Raw genomic sequence first — 18,136 nt, forward strand, 5'->3', positions numbered from 1 at the left:
TAATTTGTTCTCCGAATGTTTGTATGGGGCAGGTTAGAAGGTGTCATTCCCCATGCCGACTAGCATGGCGCTGTCGTCTTCAAGCAAGTAGGAACTGCTCTTCAGCGGGACCCATTGTTTTAGCGAACTCTCGCGAGACTGTAAGCAGACGTCTTCTCGTGCAGCATGGCGGCGCTGTATGAGGGCTACACGTTGTGCGCTCTGCTCAAAACTCCCAATTCACTCGTTTCAGGAATTAATGGAATTGAAGTAGATAGCGACATTGATCATGTTGTTGTCACCGATTCAACCAGATCGGTCACCCTATATAAGGTAAGACGATGCCCGACCAGCCGCACTCAGAAACCAACCTCACATGTGTTGAGTTTAACTAACCACAAAACTAACCCTACATCAGCGATGTGAACCACCCACACACACACTCCGCAACATGTGTTGAGTTTTAACTAGCCACACAACGAATCAATGATTCTCCATTGAATGGAAGAGCAGGAATGTAAAGATGGACCAAGTAGATCTCCAGTAATCAGGCTGAAGAAACAGCTACTCTAACCCTAACCAATCATGAATTAATGTAACGCAAATAAAATCTTCTGTCTACCGGGAGCTAGGTGCAGCGGAATACTGTAGGATAGTTTTATACCATGTCCCCATTCCGAGTGGACGTCGAATCTGTCTCCTCAGACCATGTACCTATTCGGACGTCCTCTCGGTCTCCTCAGACCATGTACCCATTTTGAGTCCTCTCTGGTCTCCTCAGGTGTCCGACCAGAAGCCCCTGGGGAGCTGGACCCTCAAACAAGGACAGAGTCTGTCGTGTCCTGCGGTGTACAACGCCGGGACCAAGGAGTATGTGAGCGTTTCAGACGGAAAGGTAAATCGTCGTGTGTGTTTTAGTTATTCACACAGAAGTGAAGACTAGCTTGGCTATAACCTTCAAACAATAATCCTAGGACTGCTGTTAAAAACCTGAAATGCGTATGCAGGGCATGTATAAAACATTACCTTTTTTTTTTTTCTGATGACCACCGTGGGCTGGTTACCCAGGAAATAGTTTAGTTTATAACTGGTATGAGAGAGAGATGGTCCACTTTGTTCAAATGTTCTCCATGCTTTAGGTGATCCGGGTTTGGAAGGCAGAAGACCTGCTGTTAGACAAAGCATTTAAAGCGACGGTGAGTGGAACAGTTCAGTGAACCTCTCTACTAGTCTAATCTGAGGCCCCGTCCACACGGAAACGATTTTTGTGTAAAAACACAAGTCTTGCGCCGACCGTCCAGACGGAACCGGCATTTTCGGTGCCTGCCAGTGCCAATGCACTTTTCTGAAACCAGGTCCCAGGGTGAAAAAGAGAAAATGGCCCCATGCATTTTCGTGTTGGGATTGGTGTGGACGCCAGACACGCAAACGATGAAGTCATCTCCCCCCCCCCCCCCCCCCCCCCCCACCAGGTGGAATGTTAGATTTCTGCCTAATTTGTTTTGTTAGATTTTTATTATTTTTGTAGCTTTAAATACAGCCCCTTGGTAAATGTAATAACTAACTGTACATTGAAAAGTATTTTCTGTTCAATCTACAAGGTTTAACAACTGCTTTTTCCTCCTTGACTGTATGTTTGTATACAGGCTTGATACGCATGCTCTGCCTTTGCGGAGATATTCCTGAAACGCTGCCAAGGATAACAAGAGTGGATAATATAGTTTTCGCCCATGTGGGTGGGGCCTGAGGCGCCTCATGTTTGACAGCGGGCTTCAAAAACACGGATGGTCAATGTACATCATGAACAATTAGTGGATAGCAATACATAAATGGTGTGTGTGTCTGTGCCCAGCTGTCCGCCAACGTGTGGAGGGTCCACGCTGTCCCAGGGGGAGGTCTGTTCGTGTTGTTTGTGCGAGGAGCGGTCAGGCTCCTGGACGATGTCCTTGCTGCCCCCCAGCAGCCCATAGACGAGGTTCTTGGCCAGGAGGAGAACATCAGGTCGGTGCCCAGCCTCCTCTCATCCCCATCAATAGGGCCGGGGGTCGTCATGTTGTTTCTGTCCAGATGGGTGTAAGAGCTAGACCCTTTCACAAGTGTCATTATATATATTAAGCTGATCCAAAGTAATAATACAATTTATTCAACATTTATTTAGCTGATGCTCTTGTTCTTGCAAGTGCTAGAAGTGCATTCAACAATGAAGTCACAACCCAAAAAAGAGGGAGAGAATAACAAGAGTACATAAATTCATCAATAAGCAAACTCTGTGTTTCAATATAGAATCAAGAGATGGTAAAGGGTTTTAATTTAGTAATCTCATGATGCAGTCTGAGATGATGCATTGTCATCGTCTTTGGAGGAACCCGTTCACAGCCCCTCAGAGGGTCTGTCTGCAAACATAACTAGAAAATACATTTTAAATCCGCTAGAAAAGAGAGGCATGGCCGCACTGATCAGCTGTGGTCCTCATGTAGAAAAGCAGTGCGTTTACATGACACTCAAGAAAATCGAATTATTGGGTTTGTCCAACTATGATTGGATTATTAAGATGCATGTATACACCTTGGTGACACTATAATCGAATCAAATCAAGTTACTCATAGTCGAATTAAGACACCTAGATTATTCGATTGTTAGTTGAATTAAGCGTGCATGTATCGGGTCGGATCGCATGGAATCAGATTTTGCGTTCTGCACATGCTGGTGAGCACCAGGGGGCCATTATCCGGAAGTATAAGGAGACGATAGTCATGTTGTTGTCGCCGTCGGAAAACGAGAGACAGCAATTATTTAAAAAGGTGGCGAAGAAGATGGAGGAAGCCGGTGTCGTGCCAATGTAGTTACTCCCTATAAGAAGTGTATCAACATGCATTCAGTACACACTACGCTTCTGTTACGAGAGTAGCGTATGTGTGTGCGCGAGAATGGCAGTGTGTGTGAGTGGATGAGCGTGGAGAGTGAGCAGTTGCGCGGGTCAGTTTAGTGATGAACGAGTCCGGTTGTGTCTGCAAACGACGTGTACTGTTAAGTTAGTGGAACTACGAATAAAGTACCCAGCCTGTCAATAATCGGTGGCCGCCTCATTCCGACCTATAAGCAGACCAACTGCCGGTCAAAGTGAAGGGTGTTACCCCCAAGAGAACATCGGCCCTGGAGGGAACGTCTCTCCTGTGCTCCTCAACTACGGTCTAGGAGCTGACAGCAGGAAAGGTGTAACACTTAGATTTCGCCCAAGGCTGAATTAAAAGTACATGTCTTTCTAAATGTTGGTCATCAACGAGGTTGTAAAGTAGTAACTTCGGGCACATCTGTCAAAATAAATGTTTTTTTACAATCTTTAATCATTCATTGCGCCGTGGCCAAACTGACTGGGATATTCTCTGATATTATGAATATGCGTCAGGTTTTCCAACTCTCTGGTACTTCAGCAACAAGTAAAGACTCGTAGTGAGGGTTATCTCGGCCATTGTGGAGAAAAAATTGGGGTTTGGCTTTGACTCTCTGAAATCCATATTGAAACGCGTAGAGGAGAGGAGAAAGGGATTGTTGCTGTATGTGGACTCCCGGAGGAGCTGCTCCGCCGCCGCCGGAGGAGTTGCTCCGCCGCCGCCGGAGGAGTCTGCATACGACCGAGGGGTCAGAACAATGGAGCGTCGGCACTTTGGCTTGACTCTGAAGTCCATATTGAAACGTGACATAGAGGAGACAGGGATTGTTGTCGTATGCGGGACAGCTGTCAGTTCACTTCAGGTCAATTTCTCCGACGCTCCATTGTTCCGTCCTCTCGGTCGTATGCAGACTCCTCCGGCTGGACTCCTTCCGCTGCTCCGCCGCCGGAGGGGTCCGCATACGACCGAGAGGTCAGAACAATGGAGCGTCGGAGAAATTACATGGACCCGAAGTGAACTGACAGCTGTCTACTGAAAACATCTTTCTCGAATGCTGCGGCCGCCTGAGTTTGTTGTTGCTAGTGACGTAAAGAGGTCAACCGGTGGCTCTATTACCAATAGTTGAAATGGGCACAGCGCCACCTATCATACCGGGGAAAGAAATGCTTCGGCAAATGAATCGATTTTCTCACCGCCATGTTTACTCTGACAATTGCAGTTGTCTGATTGAAGAGCATAGTCGAACTATGGCCTTAATCGGATTAAGCTGTGCATGTAAACGTACTGAAGGTGGTGCTGGTGGGGGGACCCTTCCACCAAGGGACCTCTGATTTGGAGGGACAATACTTCTTTGTATCTGTGGAGGAAGTTATGCAAGGAAGCAACCGTACCGGCTAGATGTGTCCGAAGTCGCCGGATTTTAAGTCAGCCTTGTAAACAATAGTTTTGCATTCACTAAAAGGAGTATGTTTGTTGACATTCTGGTGATTTCTTCTCTTGTGGTTGGCTAGGTGGAGTGCTACCGTAGCAGCAGAGACGCAGCATTTTGTCATCTTCACAACAGACCAGGTGATTGCATTTCCTATTTAATCATAATAATAATAATAATAATAATAATACATTTTATTTATAACGCACTTTACATCCACTTAATGACCTCAAAATGCTACAGTACTATCTTGGTAGTATTGTGCATAAAATCTCTTTATGCTAAGTGAGCTCTGTAACACAGACCTTAACCACAGAGAACAAGACGTCCTCCCCAGTCCTGAGGATTTAACAACCCAGGTGTCCGCCTTATGACAGTGCTAAACCGGGACAGGACTTGAAACAAGTCACATTCCTGGAATGATCATTACTTTTTTAGTATGATTAAAATGAACCCCAAAATCGTACTCCGTTTGTTCTATCTTTCCCCCTCTACTGCATTTACGCGATCTCGTTTCTGCTCCACATCTTTTCTGTTGTAGGTGTTCACCAAATTAATTTGTGAAAAACGTTAGTTTCACTAGATGACGGCCCTGATTGGCTGTGATCGTCTCCCACAGAACGGCTGTCATTTCCTGTACGTGCAGAGACTGAAACCCAACAGCCTACAGAAGTTCAACCTGGAGCCACAGGGGCCAGCCCCCAAAGAGGCCCAGGCCCCTCTCAGCTACTCCGCCTGTTACCAGGAGGGCCACATCCGCCTCCTGTGTCTGTGTAAGGGCCCGGGGCCTCGTGGTGAACACTACATGGTGTTGTGCTTCATATTGACAGTTTGACATCGAGGGTTAGAATATACCGCACTTGTAAATAGATTCCAAATGCTAGAAATGCTCCCCACCGTATTTTTACTGAAGCCCAATCCAATGTTTTTGTATTTGCATTCAAAGTAGTCCATCCCAGCAGAGTCTTACCCTAGCCAAACCATCCAGGCGTGTGTTTGTTCTGCTCCTGGAGAACAGCACTAATACGTCCTAGTTCTCCTTGTGTTCTGTGAGGTGAAACGAGTCCTTTGCTTTAAGACGAAGACTATGGTTATTTCTGTGCATGAACAATACAAGCCCCTCCCCTTCTAATGAAGCCCCTCCCCTATAGTGAAACCCCTCTTTTTCCCTCCCCAGACCCCGACGGCCACGTCTACCAGAGCCTGGTGTCGGTGCGTGGGCCACCTGCCCTGCCCCCAGGGGGTGTTGCCCCTCTGCCCCGGACCCAGCTGCTGGGCCTGCATGTTGGGGGGGCCCTGCTGGAGGCTGCCTCCGCCGTCTACCTGGACAACTGCCACGTGGCCGTGGTGGGGGCCCCCCACCCTGCGGCCGGACCCGGCACCAGTAAACACTCCTCCGTACCTTACACAATAGAACAGTTATATATACATTATGTGACATTACAGTTATATTACATATAAATGATATGATTGAGAGACAGCAGGAGAGCGGTAGTTTTGCTTTCCTGAGGATGTTCACGTCATGAGGTGGGTAATGCTCAAAGTTTTAGAAAATTAAAAGCAATAGTTTGGTTTCTTGACCATCCGCAAGATTGATTGATTGAGACGCCCTGCTGTCTACAATTGAGATGGGCTCACACAGAGGCAGGTGGTCTCTAGAAACACATCATAGAGCATTTCACTCACTGAGGCTGACGGATGGCTGTGGTTACACTCAAATTACAGCCCTTATATCTTCTAGGTAAGATTAGAGAGAGATGAAGAGAGCGAGCAGGAGAGTGATACATATACAGTGGGGAGAACAAGTATTTGGTATACTGCCGATTTTTCAGGTTTTCCCACTTACAAAGCATGTAGAGGTCTGTAATATTCATCATAGGTACACTTCAACTGTGAGAGACGGAATCTAAAACAAAAATCCAGAAAATCACATCGTATGATTAAATTAATTAATTTGCATTTTATTGCATGACATAAGTACTTGATCACCTACAAACCAGTAAGAATTCCGGCTCTCACAGACCTGTTAGTTATTCTTTAAGAAGCTCTCCTGTTCTCCACTCATTACCTGTATTAACTGTGTTGGACAATCAGTTATGCTGCACCGCAAACATCACTGCGGTGGCCCGATCCTGCAGATTTGCACTTTACAACATCCGCAGGATCCGGCCCTTCCTCACTAGGGAAGCAGCTCAGCTTCTAGTCCAATCACTGGTCATCTCCCGCCTCGACTACTGCAACTCGCTCCTGGCTGGACTCCCTGCCTCTGCGATTAAACCCTTGCAGCGCATCCAGAATGCGGCAGCGCGCCTCGTGTTCAACCTACCAAAGTTCTCACATGTAACCCCCCTCTTCCGGGACCTCCACTGGCTCCCTGTAATAGCTCGCATCAGATTCAAGATGATGGTACTGGCATACAAGGCAGTCGATGGAACTGCCCCTGCCTACCTCCAAGCATTAGTAAAGCCACACACCCCAGCTCGATCCCTCCGCTCAACTACCTCAGCTGGACGTCTGGTACCGCCATCGCTAAGAGCAAGCAAAGGTCGATCAGCGAAGTCACAACTTTTCTCTGTTTTGGGACCTCAGTGGTGGAACGAGCTCCCTACCGATCTCAGGATCGCAGAGTCGCTCACCAGCTTCCGCAAAAGACTCAAAACTCACCTGTTCAGAGTTCACCTCGACTCTGCATAGAAACCAATGCACAGCCACCATTGAATGTTGTACGTCCTGGCACTTGTACATTGCACTTATTCAAGGTACTTAATTGTGTAGCATCTACAGTAGCTGCTATCATTGCTTTACACGGGGAATGGGTTAGCCTAGCGATTGTAATACTTGCACTTGGTTCTATGAACATCTTTACTGTACCGACAGCGATATATTGTTTCACTTCTTATGACAAATGTACTTATTGTAACAAATGCACTTATTGTAAGTCGCTTTGGATAAAAGCGTCTGCTAAATGCCCTAAATGTAAATCTAATTAACTACACCTTTTTGAACTTGTTACCTGTATAAAAGACACCTGTCCACACACTCAATCAAACAGACTCCAACCTCTCCACAATGGCCAAGACCAGAGAGCTGTGTAAGGACATCAGGGATAAAATTGTAGACCTGCACAAGGCTGGGATGGGCTACAGGACAATAGGCAAGCACCTTGGTGAGAAGGCAACAACTGTTGGCGCAATTATTAGAAAATGGAAGAAGTTCAAGATGACGGTCAATCTCCCTCGGTCTGGGGCTCCATGCAAGATCTCACCTCGTGGGGCGTCAACGATCATGAGGAAGGTGAGGGATCAGCCCAGAACTACACGGCAGGACCTGGTCAATGACCTGAAGAGAGCTGGGACCACAGTCTCAAATAGAACCATTAGTAACACACGACGCCATCATGGATTAAAATCCTGCAGTGCACGCAAGGTCCCCCTGCTCAAGCCAGCGGATGTCCAGGCTCGTCTGAAGTTTGCCAATGACCATCTGGATGATCAAGAGGAGGAATGGGAGATGGTCATGTGGTCTGATGAGACAAAAATAGAGCTTTTTGGTCTAAACTCCACTCGCCGTGTTTGGAGGAAGAAGAAGGATGAGTACAACCCGAAGAACACCATCCCAACCGTGAAGCATGGAGGTGGAAACATCATTCTTTGGGGATGCTTTTCTGCAAAGGGGACAGGACGACTGCACTGTATTGAGGGGAGGATGGATGGGGCCATGTATCGCGAGATCTTGGCCAACAACCTCCTTCCCTCAGTAAGAGCATTGAAGATGGGTCGTGGCTGGGTCTTCCAGCATGACAACGACCCGAAACACACAGCCAGGGCAACTAAGGAGTGGCTCCATAAGAAGCATCTCAAGGTCCTGGAGTGGCCTAGCCAGTCTCCAGACCTGAACCCAATAGAACATCTTTGGAGGGAGCTGAAAGTCTGTATTGCCCAGCGAGAGCCCCGAAACCTGAAGGATCTGGAGACGGTCTGTATGGAGGAGTGGGCCAAAATACCTGCTGCATTGTGTGCAAACTTGGTCAAGAACTACAGGAAACGTATGATCTCTGTAATTGCAAACAAAGGTTTCTGTACCAAATATTAAGTTCTGCTTTTCTGATGTATCAAATACTTATGTCATGCAATAAAATGCAAATTAATTACTTAAAAATCATACAATGTGATTTTCTGTTTTTTTGTTTTAGATTCCGTCACTCACAGTTGAAGAGTACATATGATAAAAAATGATAGACTTCTACATGCTTTCTAAGTGGGAAAACTTGCAAAATCGGCAGTGTATCAAATACTTGTTCTCCCCACTGTTGATGGAGAGCAACCAACCGAAGGCTTCTCCACAGCCCGTTTCACTAATGGGCTTTCATACTTGAATAATAGCTGTTCAATCTTTGCATCTTGATCCACGTAATGTTACATAACTTTGCATACATTTATTTGTTATGCTATTACTTTATACTTTGAGTTTTGACAAGTCTTAAATCTACATGTCCATTTGATTTCCCAGACTTCCTTTGCATCTGGAATACCAACTTCCAGACTCTCCAGGCTGGGATGGAAATTCCAGGCAAAGTCTATGGACAGGTAGGAACCTTTTTTATTAAGCACATTTCATAGAACGTATAAAGAAAAGGAAATTGAGGAAATCCTGTTCTTCAGGACAATAAAGGATACTTAGGATCTTCATGACTGGCAATCAAATACTGAATCAAACCAAAGTCCTTCTAGTGCAGCTTTAAACTGGCCGTCAGCTGGTCAGGTGACCTGTCTGCTGCTCAAGTGAACTCTCGGCTGGATGGTGCTGAGTGACTGTTTGGTAGAACCTCAGCTCTCGACTGTGCAGACCAGACCACAGTCTTGTTCTCCAAACCTACCTCACTCACTCTCTCTGAATGTAGGAGGATTTCTCAGTCTCGTGTATGAGTATCCATTCTCAGGTTTGGGTTGTGTTCTTGTTCTCTGTCCCTGGTTCAGCTGTGGAGTTACGCTGGCAAGTTGTTCATTCCCCACGGAAGGAGTCTGACGGTGATTCCCTACGAGTGTCCCACCTCTTCCCTGGCCGCTGCCCTGGGGAAGCTGAAGCATGCTGGCAGCAGAGGTGATGTTATGACCCACTAGTCTAAGTTAACAGAAATATTTATTGTAAAAAGAATATCAATTACAAAAGTTATACGTCAGGGTGAGTCTGGGCCAAAATAACAAACATAACGGACTTACCTTAATCAAACTCTCTTATTAAAAAGAAATACTTAGGGTAAGCCTAGCTTACTAATTGCCAAAAACAGGAGAAAAATGGGACACCAAACAAAAGGCCACTCACCTCTACCAGCACCTAAAGAATTCAAACAGTGACCATTGGCACTGAACAAAACTAACAGGCAGGGAACCAACCAACAGGCAGGGAACATGCACATGGTGCATGTTACATACAAGCATTCGGCTGGATGGAGCATTCAGCTACCAGGTTGATCTGATGAGGCCTTTTAAGCAGTGGCTTGGCCCTCGTTAGTAAGCCTCCACCAATGAGCCAGTCAGGATTGCTAAAAATTGAGGGCAAAGAAAAAACAGGAAGGGAAAACCAAAATCCCACAAATACATGGGAACGTAACAGGTGATGATTCAGCTTTGTCCGACTCAATGTCCCCTTGAGGCACAGCAAGGTGTACTGTACATCCATGTCTTGTGTACAAGTAGATTTGTGCCAAGGGGGATTTTTTTTGTGCAGATTGCTCAAAAACTCAAACATTCATTCAAACACATTAAGTGTGTACACAACACAAAATAACATACAATTGATGTGTTTTATGTTTGGCTGTTCTGTGTGTCAAGTGTATTTTCATTTCGTAGCGTTTTTTCTTTCATCTCTGCTGATGCTTCTGGGTGCTTCTGCTGCTGGACGTTAGATCTGCAGACCCCTGATGGGGTCTGGAGCAATGCAGACATCATGGAGTCTGAAGCCATGCAGACCCCATGAATTCCCCTCATGAGTGGCTGAGCCTCTCTGGAGCCACTCAAGCCTCATAGGGTCTATGTGACTCAGCCTCTCACTCATGCCTCCAGAGAGGCTCAACCATGCAACCTCATTGAGGCCTGCGTGGCTCCAGACCTCAGGATGATTAATGTCGTAACAAGCAGGGGATACCTTTGCTAAACTGTGAAAAGAGAAGCTGAGTAACTTAACAAAAATGGCTGTTAACCATTGTAACGGTTAAAAGCAGAGCACAGCCCAGTTCAGGTCTACCGCTGTGCCTTCCAGCTCTATAAACACACTCTTGGTAGTCAATATATATACAGTGGGGCAAAAAAGTATTTAGTCAGCTACCAATTGTGCAAGTTCTCCCACTTAAAAAGACGAGAGAGGCCTGTAATTTTCATCATAGGTAAACCTCAGCTATGAGAGACAAAATGAAAAAAAGAAAAATCCAGAAAATCACATTGTCTGATTTTTTTTTAAGAATTTATTTGCAAATTATGGTAGAAAATAAGTATTTGGTCACCTACAAACCAGCAAGATTTCTGGCTGTCACAGACCTCTAACTTATTCTTCTTTAAGAGGCTGTTTACCTGTATTAATGGCACCTGTTTGAACTCCTTATCAGTATAAAAGACACCTGTCCACAACCTCAAACAGTCACACTCCAAACTCCACTATGGCCAAGACCAAAGAGCTGTCAAAGGACACCAGAAACACAATTGTAGACCTGCACCAGGCTGGGAAGTCTGAATCTGCAATAGGTAAGCAGCTTGGTGTGAAGAAATCAACTGTGGGAGCAATTATTAGGAAATGGAATACATACAAGACCACTGATAATCTCCCTCGATCTGGGGCTCCACGCAAGATCTCACCCTGTGGGGTCAAAATGATCACAAGAACGGTGAACAAAAATCCCAGAACCACACGGGGGGACCTAGTGAATGACCTCCAGAGAGCTGGGACCAAAGTAACAAAGGCTACCATCACTAACACACTACGCCGCCAGGGACTCAAATCCTGCAGTGCCAGACGTGTCCCCCTGCTAAAGCCAGTGCATGTCCGGGCCCGTTTGAAGTTTGCTAGAGAGCATTTGGATGATCCAGAACAGGATTGGGAGAATGTCATATAGTCAGATGAAACCAAAATAGAACTTTTTGGTAAAAACTCAACTCGTTGTGTTTGGAGGAGAAAGAATGCTGAGTTGCATCCAAAGAACACCATACCTACAGTGAAGCATGGGGTTGGAAACATCATGCTTTGGGGCTGTTTTTCTGCCAAGGGACCAGGACGTCTGATCCGTATGACGGAAAGAAAGAATGGGGCCATGTATCGTGAGATTTTGAGTGAAAACCTCCTTCCATCAGCAAGGGCACTGAAGATGAAACGTGGCTGGGTCTTTCAGCATGACAATGACCCCAAACACACCGCCCGGGCAACGAAGGAGTGGCTTCGTAAGAAGCATTTCAAGGTCCTGGAGTGGCCTAGCCAGTCTCCAGATCTCAACCCCATAGAAAATCTTTGGAGGGAGTTGAAAGTCTGTGTTGCCCAGCGAAGGCCCAAAAACATCACTGCTCTAGAGGAGATCTGCATGGAGGAATGGGCCAAAATACCAGCAGCAGTGTGTGAAAACCTTGTAAAGACTTACAGAAAACGTTTGACCTCTGTCATTGCCAACAAAGGGCATGTAACAAAGTATTGAGATTACCTTTTTGTTATTGACCAAATACTTATTTTCCACCATAATTTGCAAATAAATTCTTAAATAAATTCTAAAATCAGACAATGTGATTTTCTAGATTTTTTTTTTTCATTTTGTCTCTCATAGCTGAGGTATACCTATGATGAAAATTACAGGCCTCTCTCATCTTTTTAAGTGGGAGAACTTGCACAATTGGTGGCTGACTAAATACTTTTTTGCCCCACTGTATATATATATATACATATATATACTCTTATTTCCTCGTTTTTTGCCTCAGACTCCAGAGCGCCGGCCTGCATTCCCTCCTGGAGCTCTCTCCTAGATGGGAGAACGCCTTCTGACCCCATCGAATCATCCCAACCTGTGAGGCCCCACTTTTAGAGCCGCAACATGCACCTGTCGGTTGCTTGTGAAAAGACATTAGGGTACTATGGTGGACAGATCTCAGGAACAAATGAATAATGCTCCTTAATGTTTTCTTGGGATGTAGAAAGCAAAACCGGTCCAAGCATCCTCTGCTGGGCCAGCGGACCACGTCCTGGGGCTGGTGGAGGTAAGGATGGCTCCGGCAGTTTAAAAAGACTAAAGTAACCTCATCTGTTATGCAAACTTCACATGGAGTTTGCATAACTCGCTTCAGTAGACATTTTAGTTTGAAAGCACATCATAACTTGATTATGAGGAAATGTACACTCGATGAAGTCTATTAATAATATGACTAGTATGACTTATTATTGTGATATAACATATTACCAGAGCTCTCATTTAAAATGAGAAATGAGGGTGAGTGCTTTGGAATAAGATTGGGCGGGCCGGTCCTCATGGAGTGTTTGTGCAGACAGCGACGGTGGAGGCGGTACAGAGGGAGGTGGAGGCCCTCCTCTCCCGTGCGGACCCCCAGGTCCTCCATCCGTGGCTAGGTCAGCTGGCCTGCAGCCTGGTGTCCCGGAGCTCCACCGACCCCCCCTTCTACCCGGCCAGCGGTCTGGCCGCGCTAGTGCGCACTGGCTGCCTCTGTCACAGGTCGGTACCACGGCTCCAGGTCCAGGACCGGGGTAAGACTGTGAGGACCTCACGAATGTTGACAGAAAATGGAAATGAAAAGGTAAATGCTGTCGCTTTTTAGCATGTGCCCCGAGCTGCTGCTGCTGGCCCTGGAGAAGAGGGACTACCTCCTGGCTCAGCTCTGCCTGCAGGCCTTCCCAGACGTCCCTGAGAACATCACCTGCTGTTGCCTCAAAACCTTTCTCAGGTAACCTCTAAGAAGCCCCCATTCTACGAGGTGGGTGTGGGTGGGTGAGAAAAAAGTCCCAGGGACACCTGGTGAACAGAGTGAAGCAATAGCACCTTATTTCACGGACACTGTCACTTGTGCCATACAATAACATCCTCCCTATGGAGCTGTGTCTCTAGTTGGATTTGAGTTGTATTATTGGAATCAATAATGTCTCTAATATTCATGTTCCCAGGCCACTGGTCGAATGAAAAAGGCTCTTATATTCCTGTTAACACTGGTTGGTAACATGATGGTACTAAGGGTCTCTGTGTCTAGCGCCCCCGAGGCTGAGGTGCAGACCGCCGGCCTGGAGCCCAGCAGCCTGTCCTTTATGGAGACAGACTCCGCCCCTCAAAGGGGCATTGAGCTGAACGGCTTCACCTCCACGGGAGGAGGACCTGACCCAGAGAAGACCTTCAGCGCATCAATCCAAACCTGCCCTCTAGGAGTTCACAAGGCTGTCCTTCTGTATCCTCTCACAGCTAAAGATTGGTTTAAAACTCTGCCATATTGCCAAATACTATCTTTATCAGAAGCTTCTTGAAGTAAACATGGTCCAAGAATGTGGAGACATCTGCTGGTTCACTGGGGTGTCTTTCTGTCCACGCATACATGTAGATATCTGGTCAATGTGTTACCAGCTGTGTTGGTGGGCCACACTGACAGATTGAGCTAGCTAATGAAAACCTTTTTTTGTCTCTAAATACAGTTCTTAAGTTTTCTATAAAAGATGGTGACGTTTTTAGAACTTCACATCTGTCCCAAGCATTGAAGATACTGAATATTTATTTATCCATGTCGGGAACATGTATGGGTTTCATACAGCATAGTGAAGAGATGCCTATAGACCTGCCTTGGAGCGAAGAGCAGAGGAAGTCCTGAGTGTCGAAGCGTTCTTAACGACCCCCTGCAGTAACGAGGTCCTCCAGACGCCCTACAGCGACGCCTTCCTGCTCCCACATCTCAAGGACCTCTCTCCTCAACAGCTCATGGTGAGCTCTTCTTCTGAACCCTGTTGAGAGTTCCACCAGACACAGTGCATTGGCCTCATTGGTCAGGGCTGGTCCTCCAATGGACCAATGGAAACAAGGACCACCATAGTCTGACTTTTTCCATGATTCTCTTCTCAGGATTTTAAATATATGAAGATGTTTGAAGCTGTACTCCCTTATGTCCTTTTGATTTGTAATCCAGAACCGGTTCTATATGAACTCTAGAACCTACCAATCTTTCTTTCACTCTGAGCCAGAGCTTTTCTGAAAAGATGGCTGGAGCTGATAACTTTCCTTTATGGATACGTCTGGTTCATTTATCAAATGTTAAACTCACCATCATTCAGTGACAAGTTGCAGCTCAGGCAGTTTGTCATTCTCGTTGTGGTTGTTTCTCTGGTTTAATGGATTCTCGTCTCCCTCCGCTGACCTCCTAGTGTCTAGCTGGACCATCAATGAATCCAGTGTGTCAATGATCGTTGGGATTAATTATTCTTTTGCTTTACAATCTGAGGCAAGTATTGACATCCATGGTTTAATGATGTCCTCTCATTCCCTCCCAGCTGTTTCTCCAGTACCTGCACTTCCTCTACTTGCAGTATTCACAAGACTCGTTCGAGCAAGGGGACAAGTCAAGAGCGCCCACTCTGACCCAGGTCTGTACCAATGGAATAATATTCATAAAAACAGATCTGGCTTTTAGATGGCAGAACGCTGTTGCAGGAGGTGAGCCGACTAAGAGTTAGTTCTGCCCCGTGAGTGTAGATCATGGACTGGGTGTGCCTGCTGCTGGACGCCCACTTCACAGTGCTGGTGATGACCCCCGAGGCAAGAGGCCTACTGGTGAACCTCCACATCTTCGTCAGATCCCAGGTAACCTAACCCTCCCCTACCCATCGGTGGGAAGGTGGCTGTGATATGAACCCCTAGTCGAACAAATGAAAGCCAAGTTTGAAAAACGGGTCCAATTTCCCAGAACACTGTTGCACTATACACTACTGTTAACACTGTTGTAATGGGCTGATATACTGCTGTGGTCCCATTTTTAAATACGGGGCGTAGAACTGCAATTCCAGGTGTGCAGATGTGTAATAAACATTTTTGGAAGTGCTGGGTACAATGAGGATGCACTCTTTTCTCTCTCTTTAGTGTAGGTAATGAAAGGTTCTGAAAGATACATACTACATGGGCATACCCATGTAGCTAATTACTAATGAATAAAATGTATACAAAATCTGTCTGGCACGTTTTATGAAGAAAACGTTTCCAAAAAGCATCAGACATATGACCCACTATTTTCTGCTCCATGTATCCAATGTTGACAATGTGACATGACATGGCTAAGCTACCAACATAAATAAGAGGAGCTAAGAAAGGAAATGAACTGCGTGTTTTAGTTCAGAAGGGGCAAACGTGTGGCTACACACAGCACTACAAGTCATCAAGATTGAAAAATAAAAAAATATTTGTTGCACAGCTGAACGCTGTATCAAATCATGAGCTGGCTGTTCTCAGTTCACAACACGCATTCCATCCAATCTAGCCTATATCAGGCATTCTGACCAAAACTCATGCACTCCCCCCCCCCACAATTATTCCAGAATTCAAGCAAAGCAAGAATGACCAAAAGTCACATTGTCAACAAGAGACTGACTCCATCGACTATCAATTGCAAGTTAAGAAAGCCGACCACTTGAGTGCAAAAAACACAAAAGACCTCACCACAGCACCTGCAAATCTTAAGTAATAAATATCAAGTCTTACCTTTATTCATTTAGAAGTGGTCTGCAGATGCATCCCATGGTGTAGCCTACCACATCCATTTAGTTCAACAGGTTATCGCTCTGATACTGTCCATGGAACTAGCAACCTGCTCCGGTGCTTTTAATCTATGTATTCAGGCTAAAATGACTTGATTGTCTGATGACTCATCATTGCATCCCAACCAGAGTATTTGTATTATTAGTATTGGCTACTTGCCAAAACGAAAAAATAACTTCACACTGTTTCTTTTTACAATGTATTTGTTATCATTCGTAGTGTTGATCAGCAGAGAAATAATTCGCCAGTCGTTGAAGTCGCTTAGCAACTGAATACGCTGGGGTTGATAAGTTACCAGACTACTTGCGGAGTGATACAGATGACGTGAATCAGATGCAAAATAATCCACTTTCCTTGACAGCGGTCAAATATGCTGGACGTGAGCATTTCACGGCATTGAGAAGAGCAGTGTAATAAAAATAAAAAATTGACAGCTGAACGTTGGGAAGGCCCATGCAAGTGAATGGAGCAGTCTACAGCATTGAGAAGAGCCCTGTAATAATCCATAGTAATTCAACTCAATGTTCTTTTCTTTTTTTAACAAGTGGTGGGTACAAAATGAATCCTGACAAACTGGTCGGTGCTCCTCCCCAGCGTCATTGACGCCTATGAATACTGATATAATATGTATGAATGGGGCAGCTCATACCAGGACTGCATATTAGGGGGAAATTGAAATTGTCAATCAAGTCCTCCTATGAGGAAGGTGATCCACTAGAATAGGGTTCAAGTGCGTGGGACATGGAGATGTGAGCCAATGGATATCTTTAGCAAGGATGTGGTGTCTCTCCCCTCCAGGTGAGATTCTGCTCTGAGCTTGGGAAGCTGGAGGGCAGTCTGCAGGAGATCCAGACCCTGAGGGAGCAGAAGGAGATGGGCCAGTACTGCATCCAGGTCATCAAGATCTTCTAGAACGTCCTCAAATCTGTTCGGTTCTCTTTTAATAAACTGTTCATGTCTGCTTTCCATTCCTTGCTGTTCAATACTTAATTTAGACCAGGTGCATGGAAAGGAGGATTTGGCTGAGCCTTTGAAGTTCAAAAGTTGTTGATGGAGAGAACCCAGTGGAAGAGAGCAGAATTTCAAAACTAAACCATAAATAGAAGTACCCTTGTTTAATTTCTCAACGCTGTTCACCCAACATGGTTTCCTGAACCAAAAAGGATTTTGGACCAATCAGGGCATCTCATCCCTGGTCAAAAATGAGCATGTAACGATCAAATCAAAGCAACTATACCTTGTTTACCTTTTCAAATGATGCGTGATTACTCAAATATTTTGTGTAAATCACAAGAGCCATAAGACTAGATGAAACACAAGGGACTGAAAAGGGAAAATTGTCATATGTAGTCGTAGTATTGTTTTGAAGCTGGGTCCTGTTATAAATGTGTATGAATGTCAAATTCTTACAGATGTGGTTTGCTGTTTTAAAACAAATAATTGTAATTTTAAATTTTCCTAAATTTCTCTGCTGTGATGAATAAAGTATATCTTATCTTAACCTGATCGACCAATCAAAACGACAGTAGTCGGCTGGATTCTAACCTGCGCGGAAAGATCCCAAAGGATTTGTAGTACATCGTCTTTTAACCACTCGGCCACGACAACGCACGACCTCCACTTGACTAACTTATGTAATATCCAGGGCTCTCAAGCATTCGGCGTGAGACACACGCAGTTCAACCCATGCACACGCTCACACGTCACACTTCGTATTTCTCACGCAGAGAAATTACCAGGATAGCACCCACCAATTTGCGCCAGTTTAACAGTGGAACAGGTAGGAATCAAATGGGTTCCCCGTACGTAGGGTGACCAGACGCTCTCTTTTGCCCGGACATGCCCTCTTTTTGAGACACAAAAAATGGAATTTCAAAATCGTCCGGAATTTTATTAAAGCCTCTTACATGTTCACATTGTATTTGAGTTGCGTTCCTCTGGGTCGTTTACAAACTAGTTAGGCTACGCCCAGTAGTTCCACACTCAGTTCTGTTCGCTTTGCATTGGTGGAAGTGAGTAGGGGGAGTGGTTAAGTAGAGCCTTCAGATTGGACAGTTTGACTTTGAGTTACCG

The 18,136-nt window shown here is 45.5% G+C and overlaps 1 protein-coding gene across 1 annotated transcript; it reads left to right on the forward strand.

Moving 5' to 3' along the window:
• Positions 1 to 165: 165 nt before the first annotated feature.
• nol11 (nucleolar protein 11) lies at positions 166 to 17,524 on the forward strand (the record flags this gene model as incomplete). The annotated part of the gene is made up of 18 exons (XM_079758817.1): positions 166 to 312; positions 761 to 874; positions 1,119 to 1,175; positions 1,832 to 1,980; positions 4,382 to 4,439; positions 4,919 to 5,072; positions 5,477 to 5,683; positions 8,809 to 8,885; positions 9,276 to 9,399; positions 12,252 to 12,337; positions 12,465 to 12,527; positions 12,813 to 12,997; positions 13,101 to 13,226; positions 13,527 to 13,718; positions 14,164 to 14,242; positions 14,806 to 14,898; positions 15,008 to 15,115; positions 16,862 to 17,524. The coding sequence occupies 18 exons, from the start codon at positions 166 to 168 to the stop codon at positions 16,973 to 16,975; spliced, it is 2,133 nt and encodes a 710-aa protein (XP_079614943.1). The 3' UTR covers positions 16,976 to 17,524.
• Between the last annotated feature and the right edge of the window lie 612 nt (positions 17,525 to 18,136).

This window comes from Pollachius pollachius (assembly GCF_949987615.1).
Source record: "Pollachius pollachius genome assembly, chromosome: 2".
NCBI classification, from domain to species: domain Eukaryota; kingdom Metazoa; phylum Chordata; class Actinopteri; order Gadiformes; family Gadidae; genus Pollachius; species Pollachius pollachius.